The sequence below is a fragment of the Epinephelus fuscoguttatus genome, linkage group LG8, assembly GCF_011397635.1.
Source record: "Epinephelus fuscoguttatus linkage group LG8, E.fuscoguttatus.final_Chr_v1".
Lineage (NCBI taxonomy): Eukaryota > Metazoa > Chordata > Actinopteri > Perciformes > Serranidae > Epinephelus > Epinephelus fuscoguttatus.
Genome location: NC_064759.1, coordinates 2,735,469 through 2,752,310, shown reverse-complemented (window position 1 = coordinate 2,752,310; position 16,842 = coordinate 2,735,469). Strand labels below are relative to the sequence as shown.

At 40.8% G+C, this 16,842-nt stretch overlaps 1 protein-coding gene across 2 annotated transcripts in view; it reads left to right on the top strand.

Moving 5' to 3' along the window:
- The first annotated feature begins 7,793 nt into the window (after window positions 1–7,793).
- Window positions 7,794–16,842, top strand: part of nek11 (NIMA-related kinase 11) — a 117,303-nt gene continuing 108,254 nt past the window's right edge. For both annotated transcript variants that reach the window (XM_049583403.1, XM_049583402.1), the window contains exons 1-2: window positions 7,794–7,839; window positions 9,582–9,752. In XM_049583403.1, the coding sequence (XP_049439360.1) occupies window positions 9,592–9,752 (161 nt within the window). In that variant the 5' untranslated portion in view covers window positions 7,794–7,839; window positions 9,582–9,591. The remainder of the gene's footprint in view (window positions 7,840–9,581; window positions 9,753–16,842) is intronic.

Genomic DNA, 16,842 nt, shown 5'->3' with positions numbered 1-16,842 from the left:
AAGATGACATGAGTTTATAACCTGTATCTACTATTTTTATTCAAGCTAACTGTATTGGGAGTTGTTCAACAGTTCATCTTTAGCCTCAAATTCCTAACTTTAAACAGCCACCATTCAAGACTTTATATTAAAAACAGGTCCAAATGTCCAGTACTCGACAGGCTTGGATGTATTTTTCTTTTAGTGTCCTAGTTAATGAACTCACACAGAAGCACTCTGTGTGTTATTTTCAGTTTGAGTCATGAGAACATACATTATGGCAGCGTGAACAGACACCCAGCAGCTGATGGAAACAAACACCAACTCTCCTCGTGTGTTTACAGTCAGTGTTGATGTGCAGAGCCATGAGAGTCATTTCCATGCCTGCTAATGGTAACTGCACTGAGAGCTGCTGTAAACATATGGACAAATGTAGACTTCGCCAACCAGAGAGGAAAATCTGAATGTGGAATACACTGTATGTTAGGGCTGTTAGAGGAGCCATTTTGTCACGAATGGTTGATTTAATTTGGAGAAAAATCTGAATGTGTATCAGTTTTACAAAAGCTGTGTTTAATTCACTGCATGTCAGGGCTGTCACTCTTCAAAAAGTCAAATACAGACACATTTAGGCTTTTACAAAATTCAATTTATCCCCAACAGCATAATGACAGTAAGTTCTATAATTATTTTCTCTTCAAACAAAAAACAAAAACACTTAAGAAGCAGAATGAAGATAAATCCAAAATTGTAGAAATGTGTGTAATACACTCACTTTCAAAAAGTCAAGTACGGACATATTTAGACTTTTACAAAATTAATTTAAATTTATCCCCAACAGCATACTGACAGAAAACAAAAACAAAAAAACAAAACCACTTTTAAAAAAAAAGGGAGAAAAAAACAAACAAATTTGTATTAATGTTAACTTGTGCAATACACTGCATGTCAGGGCTGTGACTTTTCAAAAAGTCAAGTACCCGCACATTTAGACTATTGCAAAATTAAATTTATAGCCAACAGTATGTTGCCGAAAGTTAAGTAATTATTTTCTCTTAAAAAGCGAAACAAAACAAAACAAACACTTAAAAAACAGAAAAAAGAAAAATCCAAATTTACAAAATTTTACAAAAAACAGGGCCATTTATTTATTTGATGTCTTGCATCTAAAATTGATGAAAGGTTTTTAGTAAGAATCTCAGAACCCATCGATTATTGTCTGATGACGACAAAGCCTCAGCAGACGAGGGCCAGTATTTTGGGCTGCAAGGTATCATTTTATGACTCAGGTAGCCGCAGAGACAAATGCAAGACATAGGCAGAGGGTGGCCATACGACCTTCGATTGACAAAATATCTCTGCCTACACTGGAATGCAAAATACGAATCTTGCCGGGTCTGTAAACAGTGATAAAGGCTACGTCAACGACACATAAAATACTACAAAAGAAGAATCTGAACATGTGTAGTAAGCTTACTTTCAAAAACCAAACAATAGTTAAACAAAAGTAGCTATTCATTTATTAATTTATTTATTTATAAATATTTGATACTTATTTATTCAATATCTTGCTAGTACATGGCCCAGGTTGCTGTGAAAACTAAATGTGTCTTGTATTTAGATGCATGACGAGGTAAACACACACAAACTGGTGGTCTAATGTTGTTGTTGTTTCAGGAGCACGCCTATTACACACAGTAACAACTGAGTGTTTGTGTAATTGAGGAGATGACATCATCGTTTCCAAAACGCTGGGTTTTACACACACGGAGGCACCGTAACTGGAGTTTATAAAAATCTGAACCTCAGAAGGTGTTTTCAAAAATCTTTGAACCAAAATATCCGGGTGAGTCACTGATGTGTGGGACGGACAACATGTAGAGGACAAGATGTGTTTTCAAAATTATCTGAGTACAGGCCTGACTTATCAGTAAATGAGCAGGAAGGTAATTGATGGCATTAAATTATTTATGTAGTAAAAACTGATAATTGAAAACATTTTGTTGCTCTTTTGCACTATGAGGAGTTACTGTTTCATGTCACTGTGAACTTTGGGCAAAAATAAACAGTTTGAAGAAACAATTTGTTATTTTCGATGTTTTATAGAGCGACAGATGACGTACATGTTTCACTGAATTAAGTATTAAACAGTCGTAAGCTGCAGGTGAGACTTTGTTAAAAATAAATGCACTCCTTCACTCTGAGCACAGCGGCTTACACACTGCAGAGAGAAGGAGTGTGTTTGTTTGGAGGGCATGATGGGAAGTATGAGTCACGGCTGCCTCTCCTCCCCACGGAGGCCGCTTCATTTCCTGAACTCAGCAGCTGCTGCTGATGGTCCGCTGCTCCACGTTCACAAACATCAACACCATGTTTTATTACCATGCTGATATGATGTGAATGTGAAGGAGGAACCTGAGCATGTTCACAGATACAGGACTCCAACAACAACTGAGGACTCACCTCCCCCATAAACTACATTCCTCTTCTGACAGTCCGTCACCCTCTGAGTCTGATAAATGTTGTTTTGTAATCTGTGATGAAAGGACACTTCCGCTTTATAATGGACACAGAGCTCTAAGTGATGCAACTTCAAGTCTTCATCTCTGAAATCAGAATTACTCAACAGTAGAATGAACATTTTTAAAGTTATGTTGAACTGAAATGTTCATTGTTAACTGTCATATCTGTGGATATTAGTTAGCTTTAAAGGGACAGTTCAGATGTTTTGCAGTGGGGCTGCATGAGGTACTTACCTGTAGACATTGCATTGTCATTTTCAGCACGCTCCCAGTTTGGAGAAGCAGCAGGAGTACGGCCACAGAAGTAGTGTATGGCGTGGATGGGGACGGCAGCCAAACTATTTTCACCACTTAAAAAAATTCCATCCGAAAAAATCTGTCACCTCTCTCACTACTGTACTGTCTGGCTCCAAACTGTAGTTGGTACCACGCTGGCTAATATACGTTATTTTAGCTTGGCTGCAGAAGGAAGGATGGCGAGGCGTTCAGGTGCCGTTAACAACAGTGGCTTTACTGCAGTCTTCATCACAAAACAATAAACACGGCCGTCTCATGAGGTCAAACAGCCCTGAGCTCATCTCGACACTTCAATCTGCTGACTGTCATCACTCTTTGCTGCGTGCGTCTTCACCACGACACCCTGAGAGCTGCTTCGCTCCACATACACACTGAAGTACACGTCACACCCTCACAGGTTACCCACAAGGCCACTGCCCTTACAGAGGAATAAGGGTGAGCAGCTAACATGGTGCTGATTTTCAACTCTTGTCCTTAGGTGGGTTTTTACATGTAGACCTACAGTGTAATTAAAGAATGTGCAGTTTAAACATCACAAAACCACAAAACACTGGTATTTAACAGCTGCCTTCACGCTGCTCCTCGTTACTCTGTTAGTGTCTCGTCTTTGGATAAATCTGTGAAGAGGCTCTGGAGCCGGACTGTTGGTACATCAGAGCTGAGATGGTTGTTGCTCTGAAATGTGACAGTGATGCCACCAGACAGGCTTTTTGTCCGTCACTGTCAGCGCCTGATTTTATGAAGATGTACAGTGAGTGTCAAACTGTCATGGAATATGAAAACTGAGAGAATCAGAGTGTGTATGAGTAACTGTGCTGCCTGTGTGGGTATATGGTGTCTTATTAATTAAAAACAATTAAGGTTTGTCATCACTGTTTTTTTAGATCTTCCTCACATCTATCAAACTTGAACTGAGGATCTAAAATTACTGCTAACAACACTGACCTCCTTTGTATCCGGAGTAATGAGGTTTTACCACTGTAGAGACAGCTGGAATTAATCAGAGTCATTATCTGAAGCAGCTCAGCTGACCTTGGGTCTGTGTCAGAGAGCAGGTTTAACAAATGAATGGATGAACTTTATTTATACAGCTCCTTTCATGCACAGAATGCAGCACAAAGTGTTTTACAATTCAGCAAAGAGATAAAACCATACAGTTAGACAACACTCATTTAAGGAGACATGAGAAGAATAAATAATTTAATCAATAAAAAAAAACAGATATTAGGAATATTAAAACAAACAACTGCTCGTTATAGATTATATTAAAGAGAGTTGTTTAGAGTTGTCATTTAAAACTGTCCACTGAGCAGCAGGTCTGATATTTAAAGGCAGCATGCTTCATATTTTTGGGGCGTAGCAGCTAAAAGAATCCTCCCAGAGGTTTCTGTCGTGACATCAGGAACAGTTAAAGAGCAGCTGCAGGATCTCAGGATTCATGGAGGGACAGAAAGAGCCTTAAAAACCAGTAGAGGGATTTTAAAATCAATAGTAAAAGATACAGGGAGCCAGTGATGGTTACGTAAAGCAGGAGTGAAATGGTCTGTTTTTAGTTTGTGTTAAAACCCTGTCAGCAGCAGCACTCTGAACAGTCTGTAGTAGTGCAGTGTCAGTTTTAGGTAGGCCGGGGTACAGGGTGTTACAGTAGTTAAGACGACTGGAAACAAAAGCATCAACAAGCTTCTCAGCGTCTCGCTGGCTCAGTCGAGGTCGTACCTTAGCTATATGTGTGAATGATAAAATACAGTTTGAGTTAATGAATTAAAATGAGCTTTAAAATTGAGATCAGAACTTAAAATGATTGAGTTTGACAAGTGGTCTGCAGCTTTGGAAAGAGGACAGTCTGTTGATTGCATATATATGGATTCCCCATAAAAGACTACTGTCAAAACTAAAATCCTATCATATAGATGACAGAGTTACAAGCTGGATACAGGGCTTTTTAAGTAATAGGAACAACAGTGGTGGTAAATGGTGCCACTTCTGTCTGGAAACCGGTGACCTCTGGGGTTCCACAGGGATCTGTGTTGGGGCCTGTATTGTTTGTTGTTTATATAAATGATTTACCAGATATTCAGATTCAGCTTTATTTGTGTCCTGTAGGGCAATTAGTGTTGCAGCAAGTAAAAAAAGACATAAAAAAATGTACAAGACATACAATTAAAAGTCTAAGAGGGGGGAATAACACAGTGTGCTGAAACAACATCAGTAGCAGCGACTCAAATAGCCCATACAAGATAGGGAAAGTGCAAACAGTGCGTATTATCAATTTCTGCCAACATCAATAGCACCACATGGAGACAAAAACAAAAATCAGCCTGCCTGTAAGAAGCCCCATGAATATCAACCAATCAGGTACGACTCCTCCTACCCTGTCCTGAATTCAAAAGGGAAATGGCTATAGGGACGAAGGAGTGCTTGTACCTGTTACTTTTCATATGAGGAAGTCTGAGCCGGGGGCCGGAAGGCTGAAACTGGAACTCAGAGTGTAAAGGATGGGAGCTGTCAGAAAGAATGGCATTAGCCTTCCTGATAGGTTACAATCTGATGTGTAACTTTTTGCGGACGATACTAAAATGTTAATAATAATTACTAAGGACACCGACACAGCCCATCTTCCAGAAGATCTCCATAGCATGAGTAACTGGTGTGATGAGTGGTTACTGAAATTAAATTCAGAAAAGTGTAAACATTTACACACTGGGAAATGTAACGACAGTAAAATTAATTATACTATTGGAGAACTGGTGGTCCAGCATGTCGATGAGGAAAGGATATAGGAATTCCACACGCATTTCAGAAAAAGTTCAAAAGGCAAACTCCATGCTGGCGATTATAAGAAGAAGCTTTTAAAATTTGTGTAGGGAAATATTTTTGCCATTATACAAATCCCTGGTGAGATCACATCTTGAATTTGCAAGCTCGGTCTGGTGTCCTTAGAAATTAAAATGTATAGAAAAGATTGAGAAGGTTCAGAGGAGAGCTACTAAATTCGTCCCAGGCCTCAAAGAGTTGTCGTATGAAGAGAGGTTAAGAAAACTGCAACTACCAACTTTAGTGTACAGGAGACATAGAGGAGACATGATCGAGGTTTATAAGCTTGTTCATGGAATACATGATGCCACAGTTGAGCCTGTTGTAAACTTTTGGTACAGTCGGTACGAGTTAAGAGGGAACGCCCTAAAATTATTCCCACTAAGGTGTTTTTCTGAAAAGAGAAAACACTTTTTCAAAGGCATTTTTAAAGGCATGGGATGAGCTCCCAGAGGATGTGGTGCAGGCCCCTTCACTTTACTCTTTTAAACACAGGCTGGATAGATTCTGGTCAACAAAGGCTGCTCTGTATGATTATACAGCTGATTTGTGATTATGAACTAATGTGATTTAGCGAAGTGTATTCTGGTACTGTATTGTATTATTTTGTTTTGTGCATGGAGTCTGGTGGAGAGGATTTATGTCCTGTCCCAGAAATTTTCAGCAAATTTCATTAAATCTCATTAAATGTAACCCTGAAACAATAACTCAGAGTTTCCCTCCTCTCAGATTTAACTAACACAGACTTTTCCCTGAATCAGAGCCTCTGCTGTGTGAATCTCTGCCTCTGTGCCTCTCTGAAGAATCTGGAGTGAGGAAGCGTCGCTACCTGCTGGAGGAAACCTGAACGACAACAGCAGCAAATGTTGGAACTGTAAAACACAACAGGGGCAGAAACAAATAAAATACAGCAGATAAATAATTAAAAATGTAAAAATAAAAAAGTATATCTTTTATAAAGCAGGAAGGTGAATAAAGAGGTGATACTGGCCCACAGTATTTTACAAATATTAATGTTGTGAACAGCAACACAGTCCTTAAAAAATAACAGCTTCGTTATTAAATTCACATTTGTGAAGGTAAAATTTTTCCATATATTGAGGTCAAGGATACTGAAATAAGTTTTACATTAAATGTTTAACAGTAAAAGTGATTTAATTACAGCTGGAATGATCAGAAAAAATATTTTAAAACAAAGGAAACTATTTAATTGATTGATTGATTAATTATTTATTTTATTGGACTGTTGGTTTTTTAAAGGAGCTGAGAACATCATCTCTGGCTTTAGGCTGATAAAATGATTAAGTGTTAATGTTTTTCCAGAGGTGATGAATATCCAAATTTATTATTAAACAGGTTTAACTTCTCCAGGAAAATATGGGACACATACCTTTATTTGTGTGTGTGTGCAGTGCGGCTCTAACATGTGGTGCCCTATACGAGTCTTCCCCTGACGCCCCATGTGTTAATTAGCTTTCAGTAACATGTTGTTCATGTGTTGTAATAATCATATAAATCAATAATCAGTAAAAGATTATTACAAATTAACTTGTTCACAAGAAAAAACAACAATAATATATGAGATAATAATAATAAAAATGTACAAAGTAACTTTCTGATTAAACTAGGGATGCAGTGATTTTGAAATTCAAATTTAAAATAATAAACACAGAAATCTTCTCTATAAAATGAATGAGCAGCTTTACAGTCACTCAGTCCTTCATCACACTTCACACCTTTGAATGAGCACAATTTCAATAACACACATTTGTAAAACAACCTGTAACACGACCTTCTTTCACATGAAAATCATCTTTAAAAATGAAAGTAAAAGACTTTTTACTACAGCTGATCCATCATAGTTCATCTCTAATATCTGTTTCATAGTGCTGTGAAAACATCAACACATTTCTCCTTCAAACTGCTGATTTTACAAGATTACACTGAACACATCATGAGGACGTTATAATTTATATTCACCCAATAGTTCTCATTTTTACTGAACAGAGCTTGAACGCTTCACTGTGTAAATTAATGCAGCCATCATCAGCTGTTGGGTGTGTCCACCGGCTGCTGACAGATAACGAGAACCAGCAACTGCTGTGTGTGTGTGTGTGTGTGTGTGTGTGTGTGTGTGTGTGTGTGTGTGTGTGTGTGTGTGCGCGCGCTCTTCCGTCTCCATGGAAACGGGCTCAAACACGGAAGTGCTCCGTCGCGTCTGCTGCAGGTAAACAAACCTCTGATCTCACCTGTTTATTTAACATAAAGCGGCTCACTTTAAAGTCTCATTATCGCGAGACGATGCGGCGAAATTCCTTTTGTTCTTTATCCGACACTTTTTGTCCCTTTGCTGGTTTAATCAGCTGATTAACGGACACAAACAGCTGATTGTTTACGTGACCTCTTCCCCCTCAGCTCATTAGAGTCAGAACCTGAAACTCTTCAGTTCCATTATCGGACAGAATCAGATAAATTAGTTTCAGTCAACATAATAAAGTCAGTGAGCTGCTGATACAAAGTGAAGAGGTGGAATAACCTTGAACTGCATATTGTAATCCCCATAATGACTTACACTACATCTTTATTATATATTTATATATATTTTCTGACACGTTGATTGTTGAATGGTGGAGAGCAGGCTGACTCTGTTTTAAATCCATTCCTGGAACTGGGACCAATCATATCCTACAAAAACAAAACAACCTCTTATATAACTTTTCAACACACAAAGTCAGTTTCTTGGGTGACACATTATTAAATGATTATATTTACAGGTCTAAACTTAACCAGAATTCACAACTTCAAACAATAAAAAAATGTGTCAGAGCCACAGACTGTAAAATAATGGACGTAACCACTGTGACTTCACCCATTGGTCTGTGGCATAGACTGTAAAAATAAAGCTAAGCTAGGTTAAAGCTAACAGTACGTGCCACTACCATTGGTGTAAACATGTTCTGTAATAATCACGTTTGTTTTAAAGTATTTTTTTAATGAAAATATCGGCCATGTTCTAAAACATCCTTTTATCAGGTGTGAAAGGAGTTCGCTTTATGACCAAGACTCCTGTTTCACTTCCTGGTTTCCCAAAAGGCAGAAATGCTGCTCGTCCTGGTCAGCTTTATGTGATTTCATAAATTCATTAAATCATTTTGCCATCAGGTGAGTCTCAACCGTAACGTGTCGACTCTGTCACTCTGACACGCTCCCTCAAAACATGTGACACCTGTGTCTATGGATCACACGTCACATGATAGAGTGACCTTTCATTGTGACCATCCAGAGACACACCTGTGTAGTGATGATGCTGCTTAATCAGACACACCTGTCAGGTGGATGGATTATCTTAGAGAAGGAGACGAGCTCACTGACACAGATTATAACAAACTTGTGACCAAGATTTGAGAGGCGTAGATCTGCTGAGTGTAGAAAAAAGTTTTAGATCATTAACTTAAAGGACAGCTCCGGCATTTTTTAACCTGGACCCTGTTCCCCCTGTAAACTGGTCGAGGAGACTGATGTGAACACAAGTATTGAAACTGTACTGAGGGAGGAGGCAGCAGCTGGCAGCCACGCAACGAGCTGTAATGGAGGCACATGGAGCAACTAAACATCATCACTGTTTGTCCATTAGACGTATTTTCTTTTGCCACAGAGCGTCCACAGATTGTTATCATTGTGTTTCCTCACCTTTAACTTGATCCTCGTTAAGCAGAAGTCTCGTTCTGAAATATAACGAGATGTCACAGATGTCACTTGTTGCAGGAAAAATGGGAGCAAAACAAAAGTGTTGCATTTAAATGTTTCTTCAGTGTATATTCAGAGGTGTGTTGGTGATGATGATGGCTGTGTTCCATTTAGTTCAGGTCCTGGTGTTGTGCACGCTCACTGAGTCACCTGAGTTTTCCTACTGTGATGAGTCAAAATGTCTGCTGTGAAAAAGCTCTATCATCTGTCCTCGGTCCACAGGTGAGCAGACATGATGCCCAGGTTTCAGGAGGTAGAGTCAGGCCAGGCCACGCCCCCTGGCAGTGCTGGTCTGGTTGCTAAGCGATACAGCGTCCTGCGGAGTCTGGGCCGGGGGAGTTTTGGTTCAGTTTATCTGGTTCAGGACACCAAAGCTACAGACGGAGAGGAGCTGTGAGTACATCCACTTTTTATTTTAGTTTCCAGGAGCCGTTTCTGATTCGTCCTCACGGATCTGAACAGGCAGCGCTCATGATGCTGCTGGTCAGTGTGTATGTGAAAGAAGAACTGAATCCACCTCTTACTTTTTTGTCATTTTAAACTCAGTAATATAAAAATTACAAAGTTCTTGCACGTCAGAGTCTTATGACCAAAGAATCCTGCACACTGCGCACCAGTGTTACGACCAGTGAGCTCCTCTGTTTATAAACATAGTGAATTTACAAATGTGAAAAGACAAACTAAATGTATCATGTGATCGAACAATAAAATGTCCAAGTTACACATCAAACAACAGGATATTTTATAATATCATTTTATTATGCGACTATAAACCAGACCTCTGCAAATCAGCAAAAGTAAAATAAGTGAGTAAAATGTATTTAGAGCTTTTCGTAGACAGAGGTCACAAAGTGCTTCACAGGGACATTATACAACAAGACAGTAAACAAAATGACAAAGTGCACAACTAGCAAAACTGTTTGTACCAAAAAAGAAAAAAATACAATACACAAAATATGAGTAAAAACAGATCAGGGGTCTCATTTATAAACATTACATATGCACAAAACGAGGCCTGAAGGAGTCGTACGCCACTTCACACAAAATCTGTGATCTATAAAAACAGACTTGATGGGAGAAACTCTGACACATGCTTAGCAACACTTTGGAGACGGGAAATTGGCGACGCAGATGGTGAGGTGGAGCCTGATTGTAGAAACTGTTGAATGTTTTTTGGCTTTTGTCCGTACGTACGGTTTTAGCATGGATCCTAAACCCTGTATTATAAATGAGACCTCAGGTGCAGACAAGCTACCTTCACACCGTCTGAACAGGTGCGTCTTTAGCTGGCTTTGAAAAGAAAGCACAGAGTCAGCAGACTGCAGGGAGTGAGCAGAGCGCTCCAACATTCAGTGGCTGCAAAAACTCAATCACCACGTGTTTTAAGGCGAGTGTGACGGACAGACAACACATTTAGTGTATTTGATTGAAGAGAGTGAACAAAAGAACACAGGTGAAAGTATATCAGAGTTACTTATTACAGTTTTTCTCGATTGCTAAGACACATTTCTCGAAAGCTGCTCTCCTTTTCTCTAAACTGTGAACACAGAACCCAGTTTTCAAGCTACATTCACAAAACCTCAGACTCTTATTGCAAAACTAAACTTTCACCTCAAAACAGTTCAGTCTGTGCTCAAAACTGAACTATGTTGTCAAATCGTGCCCCGAGTCAATCAAAATTAAAAACACCACTGAGCAGTCACTAAACACTACATAGAAAAATAGAAAACACACTTGAAGCACTTGTACATAGTAAAAAAAAATTACAAAAAACAGAAATGGGTCAGGCCAGGACTTCATCCACATCACACGCCACATTTTGTCCTGCCAGGCAACGGGGGAAAAAACCCCTGGCATGCCGTATCCAGGCTTGGCATGCCTCCACACCTATGTCACCACAGGCTACTTCCATGGCTTGCAGGAGATTTACCCTGGTGTAAGGTTGGCGTTCATATACCGTCCACCGCCATGAGGAGAAGAATTCTTCAGTGGGGTTCAGGAAAGGGGAGTACGGTGGAAGGCAAAGACTGATAAAACCTTGGTTCATATTGAACCACTCTCTAACCCGGAGGGCTCTGTGAAAACTCACATTGTCCCAAACAACAACATAGATGGGATGCTCCTAACCAGTGCTCTCTGAACTGGCTTATATATGTTCCCTCACATCATTAGCCACAAGTGTGATCAATTTTGAGTTGTTGTGTTCAACCGGTGACACCTGTGCTTTAATTGTGTTTGACTTTTGCCACCTGTGCTCAGCATTATGCAACACAGGTGCATCACAATGAAAATGTGTTGGCAAGTTGTGTCTAAACAGGTGAAAAGTGCTTATGGTTTTGCCAAAAGAGTGACTGATTCAATCAGTGGGTTCAGGCAACTGAGCATTTGGTTCAGACAATAGGGTTTAGTGTTTTAGCAATTGAGAAAAACTGTAGTATACACATGTTTAAGCAGTGGTTCTCAGTCAGGGGTCCTCGAGGGAGTTGTAGGAGGTTCTCAGAATAATGGGCACTAGTTTATTTGACTTTACTGTAGAAGTGAAGCTAACGTGAGTCATAGGAGGGACTGTTGTGATCACAGGTTTCACTTCCTCCACAGTTACGTCGACAACCAGAGAACTCTGGTCTAACAGATGAAAATCTTTTTAGCTCAAGGTCCCTGAAGAGAAATCTCCTTTAACAGGAGGCAGGTCTGCTCTGTGGTGTGCACAACAGTGGAGGACAATCTGGAGAAAGAGTTAGAGGAGGAAGTGTTTGAGTGAGAGGAGCAAAAGGCAGAGGAGACAGAGGTGCTGTGTCCAGATGCACATCACAGACTGCATTTTGTTTATGTTCATGTTGTCTTCAGTTCAGTGTTGAGAAGACACAGATTTGTGTTCATATTTACAGGGTGCCATGAATAAAAATGCCAGACAGATCTGTTTATTTGGTGTTTGTTTGTAAAGTTTGGAAGCAAACGCATCATTTAAGAGGAGCTGATATGGTCATGAATGCAGTGCTGACTGTTGCAAGAGCTGTCAGATGTTTTCTGTGTTTATGTTTTTGGTTTTTGTGTGTGGAGTCTGGACAAACTGGCCTAGTTTCAGGAACTGTTTTGCTATAGTTAAAAACCCTGAAGGACCATATGTCTGTATTTTGTGCCTATTGTTATGTTAGTGTTATTTATTTCTACATTAGCTGCTGTTTGTCCCTGGAGTTCATGTATCATCAAGGTCAGTCAGCTGAAGCCAGTGATTGTCTAATAACGTGTTGTAAACTGGGAGAAAAGTTTCCACACACTTCCATAGACGTGTTCATATTTGCAGCACCGTGAAGATGAAGCTGGGTGGAGCCGTGTTCATCCTGCAGTATCTAATAATAATATTAATATGTTCATAAAAAGTTATCATGATGACATTATGGGAGTGAGGATGGTTCTGCAGAGAGTCACTAGATGGCAGCATCGACCTGTGAAGTCACTCACACACACACACACACACACACACACACACACACACACACACACACACATAGGTATACTGACCAATCCTTGTCCAGCTGATCTGAGTTCAGCGACCGATGTCGTCAGGGTTTCACCACGTCAATTAAAAACCATGTAACAGACTGAGAAACCTGCAGCTGTGAAACATCCAGTGTCTGACACGCTGACAGCAGGGCTGATATAAAGAAGGATATTTGTACTTTGCTAAAATATTTCTATTTTATTCTACTTTATACTTCTACTCTATATCTCAGAGGGAGATACTGTACTTTGTACTGCTCTACATTTGTCTGAAGCTTCAGTGACTTTTCAGATGACAGTTTTTCATTCACTTAAAGCCCAACTTGCAGGTTGGAGACCATGGTGAATAAATGTGTAGGAAAATGATGTAGAAACAAACAAACAAAAAAAACCACATACACACTGCAGTGACTTCTGGGGTCGTTTTTGTGAGAGAATTTTGCTTCCGCATCTAAAAACCCACGAACTGGAAGTGACGTAGCGTAAGGTCCAGCCGAGTGCGATTGAGTGTAACATTAATAAACATGGATCCCAGTACTAGTTTTGAGACTAAGAGAGATTATGAGCCTGCTAGGCGTCCAAGAGCCCAGGAACAGATCAGGGTTAGGAGAAATAACGGCCACAGAGAGAAATAGAGCTGTGGTGTGAGGAGAACCAGCGGAGAACTGGGCAGGTGTCTTGGTGAGCGACCAGCGTTAGCTAACGACAGCTAACGATGTCTAGCGCTGTGTTCACATCACAACATTAAGTTTGCCATCACGTATTAGGTTATAACAAAGCTACCAATAGTTCTGCCACTATTAGATAACTAATGCTACTCACCCAGAACAGAAACTAATGCGCAAATATCAGCTTGTATCAGACGTATCTTGCTATGCGTGTTACATCTCTGCATTACAGTGTATTGACGTCCGCAGGGGAGAGAGAGAGAGATACGAAGATTTCCTGATAATGTTTTGTATGATAGGTGCTTGTGTGGGAACTGCCAGCCCACGGAGGCCTCCCTCTCCGCAGAGCCCGCCCGCCCTCGCACATACCCCCGAGGCTCGGGTCTCCCCGAGCGGCCCTGCACATACCCCCATGCAGGGCCGCAAGCCTCGGGTCCCACACATACCCCTGAGGCACATAATCCTCATGTCCAAAATGAGCGCTGCAGACGACAGCGTCTTTGGTCACAGATGAAGCCGTGAAATCGCGCCTCTTCACCTGCACAAAATGCACCCAGGCACGAAAACTAACTCCACTCCTTTTTCTGTCCGGCAAACAGTGAACTCAGTGTCCTGACAGACTCAAGTTTGTGCAACCTGCACAAACACAATAATTCGGCTTAACCACAAATGGTGAAATGCACTGTTAACAACCGAAAAAATACTAACTCACAAGTTTACTACCGCTCAGACTCACTACCATCTACTGCTGCGCATTGGACTGAGGCAGGGTCAAGGACGCAGAGTCCCTCTCGTGATGTAGTATCAGGCGATGTTAAAAAAAAAAATGTGTTTTTAGAAGAGGACCTTTCTCCTCTGAATTTTTGCCCTTATGTCGTGTAAACCATAATAAATTCTGAATTAACTTCTCATATGGTAATTTTCAGACAAGGTTATGTATATATTTTTAAAAAAAAATTAACCTGCAAGTTGCACTTTAAAGAAAGTGTTTCAGCAGCAGGAGACGGCTTCTGGTAACAGTTTTTTGTTCGAATGAAGCTTTTTGCTCGCTGTTTTTGCGTTTTTCCGGAGCGCTCTGAACTCCTCAAGTTGAAAAACTTTACGATTACAATACAAAAAAACTGAAACACAACTCAGAGAGGAAAAGCGCCCCACATCATCTCCATTTTTTCTTTATTGTCCAATCAGATGATGTGAGAGGCGGGGCTTCTGTGGTGGTCACAACAACAAGTTTACAGTTGGTAAACCATGGAGGAGAAACTGGTGGTAGTGGTTGCTGGATACCCAGAGCTATACGGCCTGATGATAGACAGCAGGTTGTCAAACTGCCCCTGAGTCATCCTAAAATCTGCCTGTAAACATCCATGATGGAGGAGAAGCTCCTGGACCAACTGGTGGTACTCCCCACAATTGCTCTGAACACAGAAAATAGAAGACAATAAGAAAGATTCAAGCAGAGGGCGGAGTCTCTGGGTGGGTCATGATAATGATGACTGAGGTGATCACATCTGTGTGACGCTAAATAAACTCTTTAAAACCCTTCTGGATCAGCTGAACAGTCGTCGTCACGAAGCTGAAAACAAGCTGTTTTTCTGACTTTCTAGAGATACGTGGTTCTCACAGGACAGCCACACTACAAACACATGATGATCTTATAGACCATGATGCATTGCTGTAGATTAAACTACCCAACAGGATATGAAGGAGTTAAACAACACATTAATGCAGCAGGAATATTCATCCAGAAACATCAGACAGAACGCAGTAGATCACTGTGTTCAGTGTTCACCAGTGTTGACGTAGTTTTTTTCCCATGAGCACCTGGGCTTCCTGTGTGTGCTGAGTACAGTCAGAGATTTAACTAACACTGAGCTGTGTGATGTCAAACAACCAATCAGAAGTCACGGCTCTGGATGTAGATTTCTCCACGTTGTTACGGGCTTCTTCTTCTGTCACACATTTAATGCTGTTGGACTTCCTGATGCAGTGGACGGTGGTCATTGATTGGCTCCCATGTGGGGAGGGGATTGTTCCTAATTCCACCTGTCCAGGTCGGACGCTCAGATCACAGAGTCACAGATCGATAGTCAGAGTTTTTCGCCTGATTGTTTGTTTCTCTGCATGAAAATGTGTCAGCAGCATCAGGTGGCTGAAGACTACACACTGACATACACACTGTCACGCTCTGTTGCTCCCACACACACACACACACACACACACACACACACAGTCTCAGAGTGTTTCGGCTGTCTGACTCTGGGTGAGAGTCGACAGGATTTACAGAAGGACAGAGACAGACAGACAGACTGCACCCTGTGTCTCCGTCTGTCTGTCTGTGTCCCTCCCTCATGTGTCCACTCGCCCTCTGAGCTGAGAAGTCGGGGACGTGATGAACACGGAGGAGGTGAAGACTTCCTCTTGTAAACCTGCAGAAACATGATGTCATCCCCTCCATCTGGACTGACGTGTGTGTGTGTGTGTGTGTGTGTGTGTGTGTGTGTGCGTGCTGCAGACACATAAATACAGAGCATTACTTTTGATACCCCCAAAACATGTAGTGATATATGACTGATTGTGGTCACATTAACTAACCTGCAGATGTTTCCCCAGATCTGAAGCATTATGGGCATCGCATGAAGTACTCTGTTGGTATCTGTATCACTTCAGGGTTACTGGTGTTGTAACTTTTTAAATGTGTTGTAATTCTGGAGAAAGGTTGTGTATTGGTGAGTCTACCTTTCTTACATTTCACACAGCACTTAGAAAAAATCTGAACATCCACAACTCCACCTCCCTCAAAGGCCTACTCCCCCCTCCTCCATTACGTCCTCATCACGTCTATGATACACGTAGGCGTTGGCAAAGTAACGTTAGATACACAGAAGAGGAGAGCGAGTGTAACGCTACAACCAAGACAGTCAACCCCGGAGTCAGTGATGACTGATGAGTTTTAGAACAAGGTTACAGTGCTAACGTAAGTTAGTAGTGTTAACGTTACTAGTAAGTGGAAACGCGCAAGGAAGATAACGTTAATGTTTCAAAGGCTACGCTACAGTAGGCTAACGTTAGCCATTAGCAACTGGATGCTGTGCTGTCATATCCACCTTATTTTTCAGGGAAACATGGAGGCAAAATAGAACGCAGCCAGCTTCCGTTTTTTTTGTGCGACACTTCCGGTCCACCACTCTTGACCACTGTGTAAATGGGAATCGCCTTGTTGTTTACCTTGTTAAGTTTATGTATATATATATATATATATATATATATATATATGTATATGTATATCTATAGCCTATATATCACATTTTTCACAT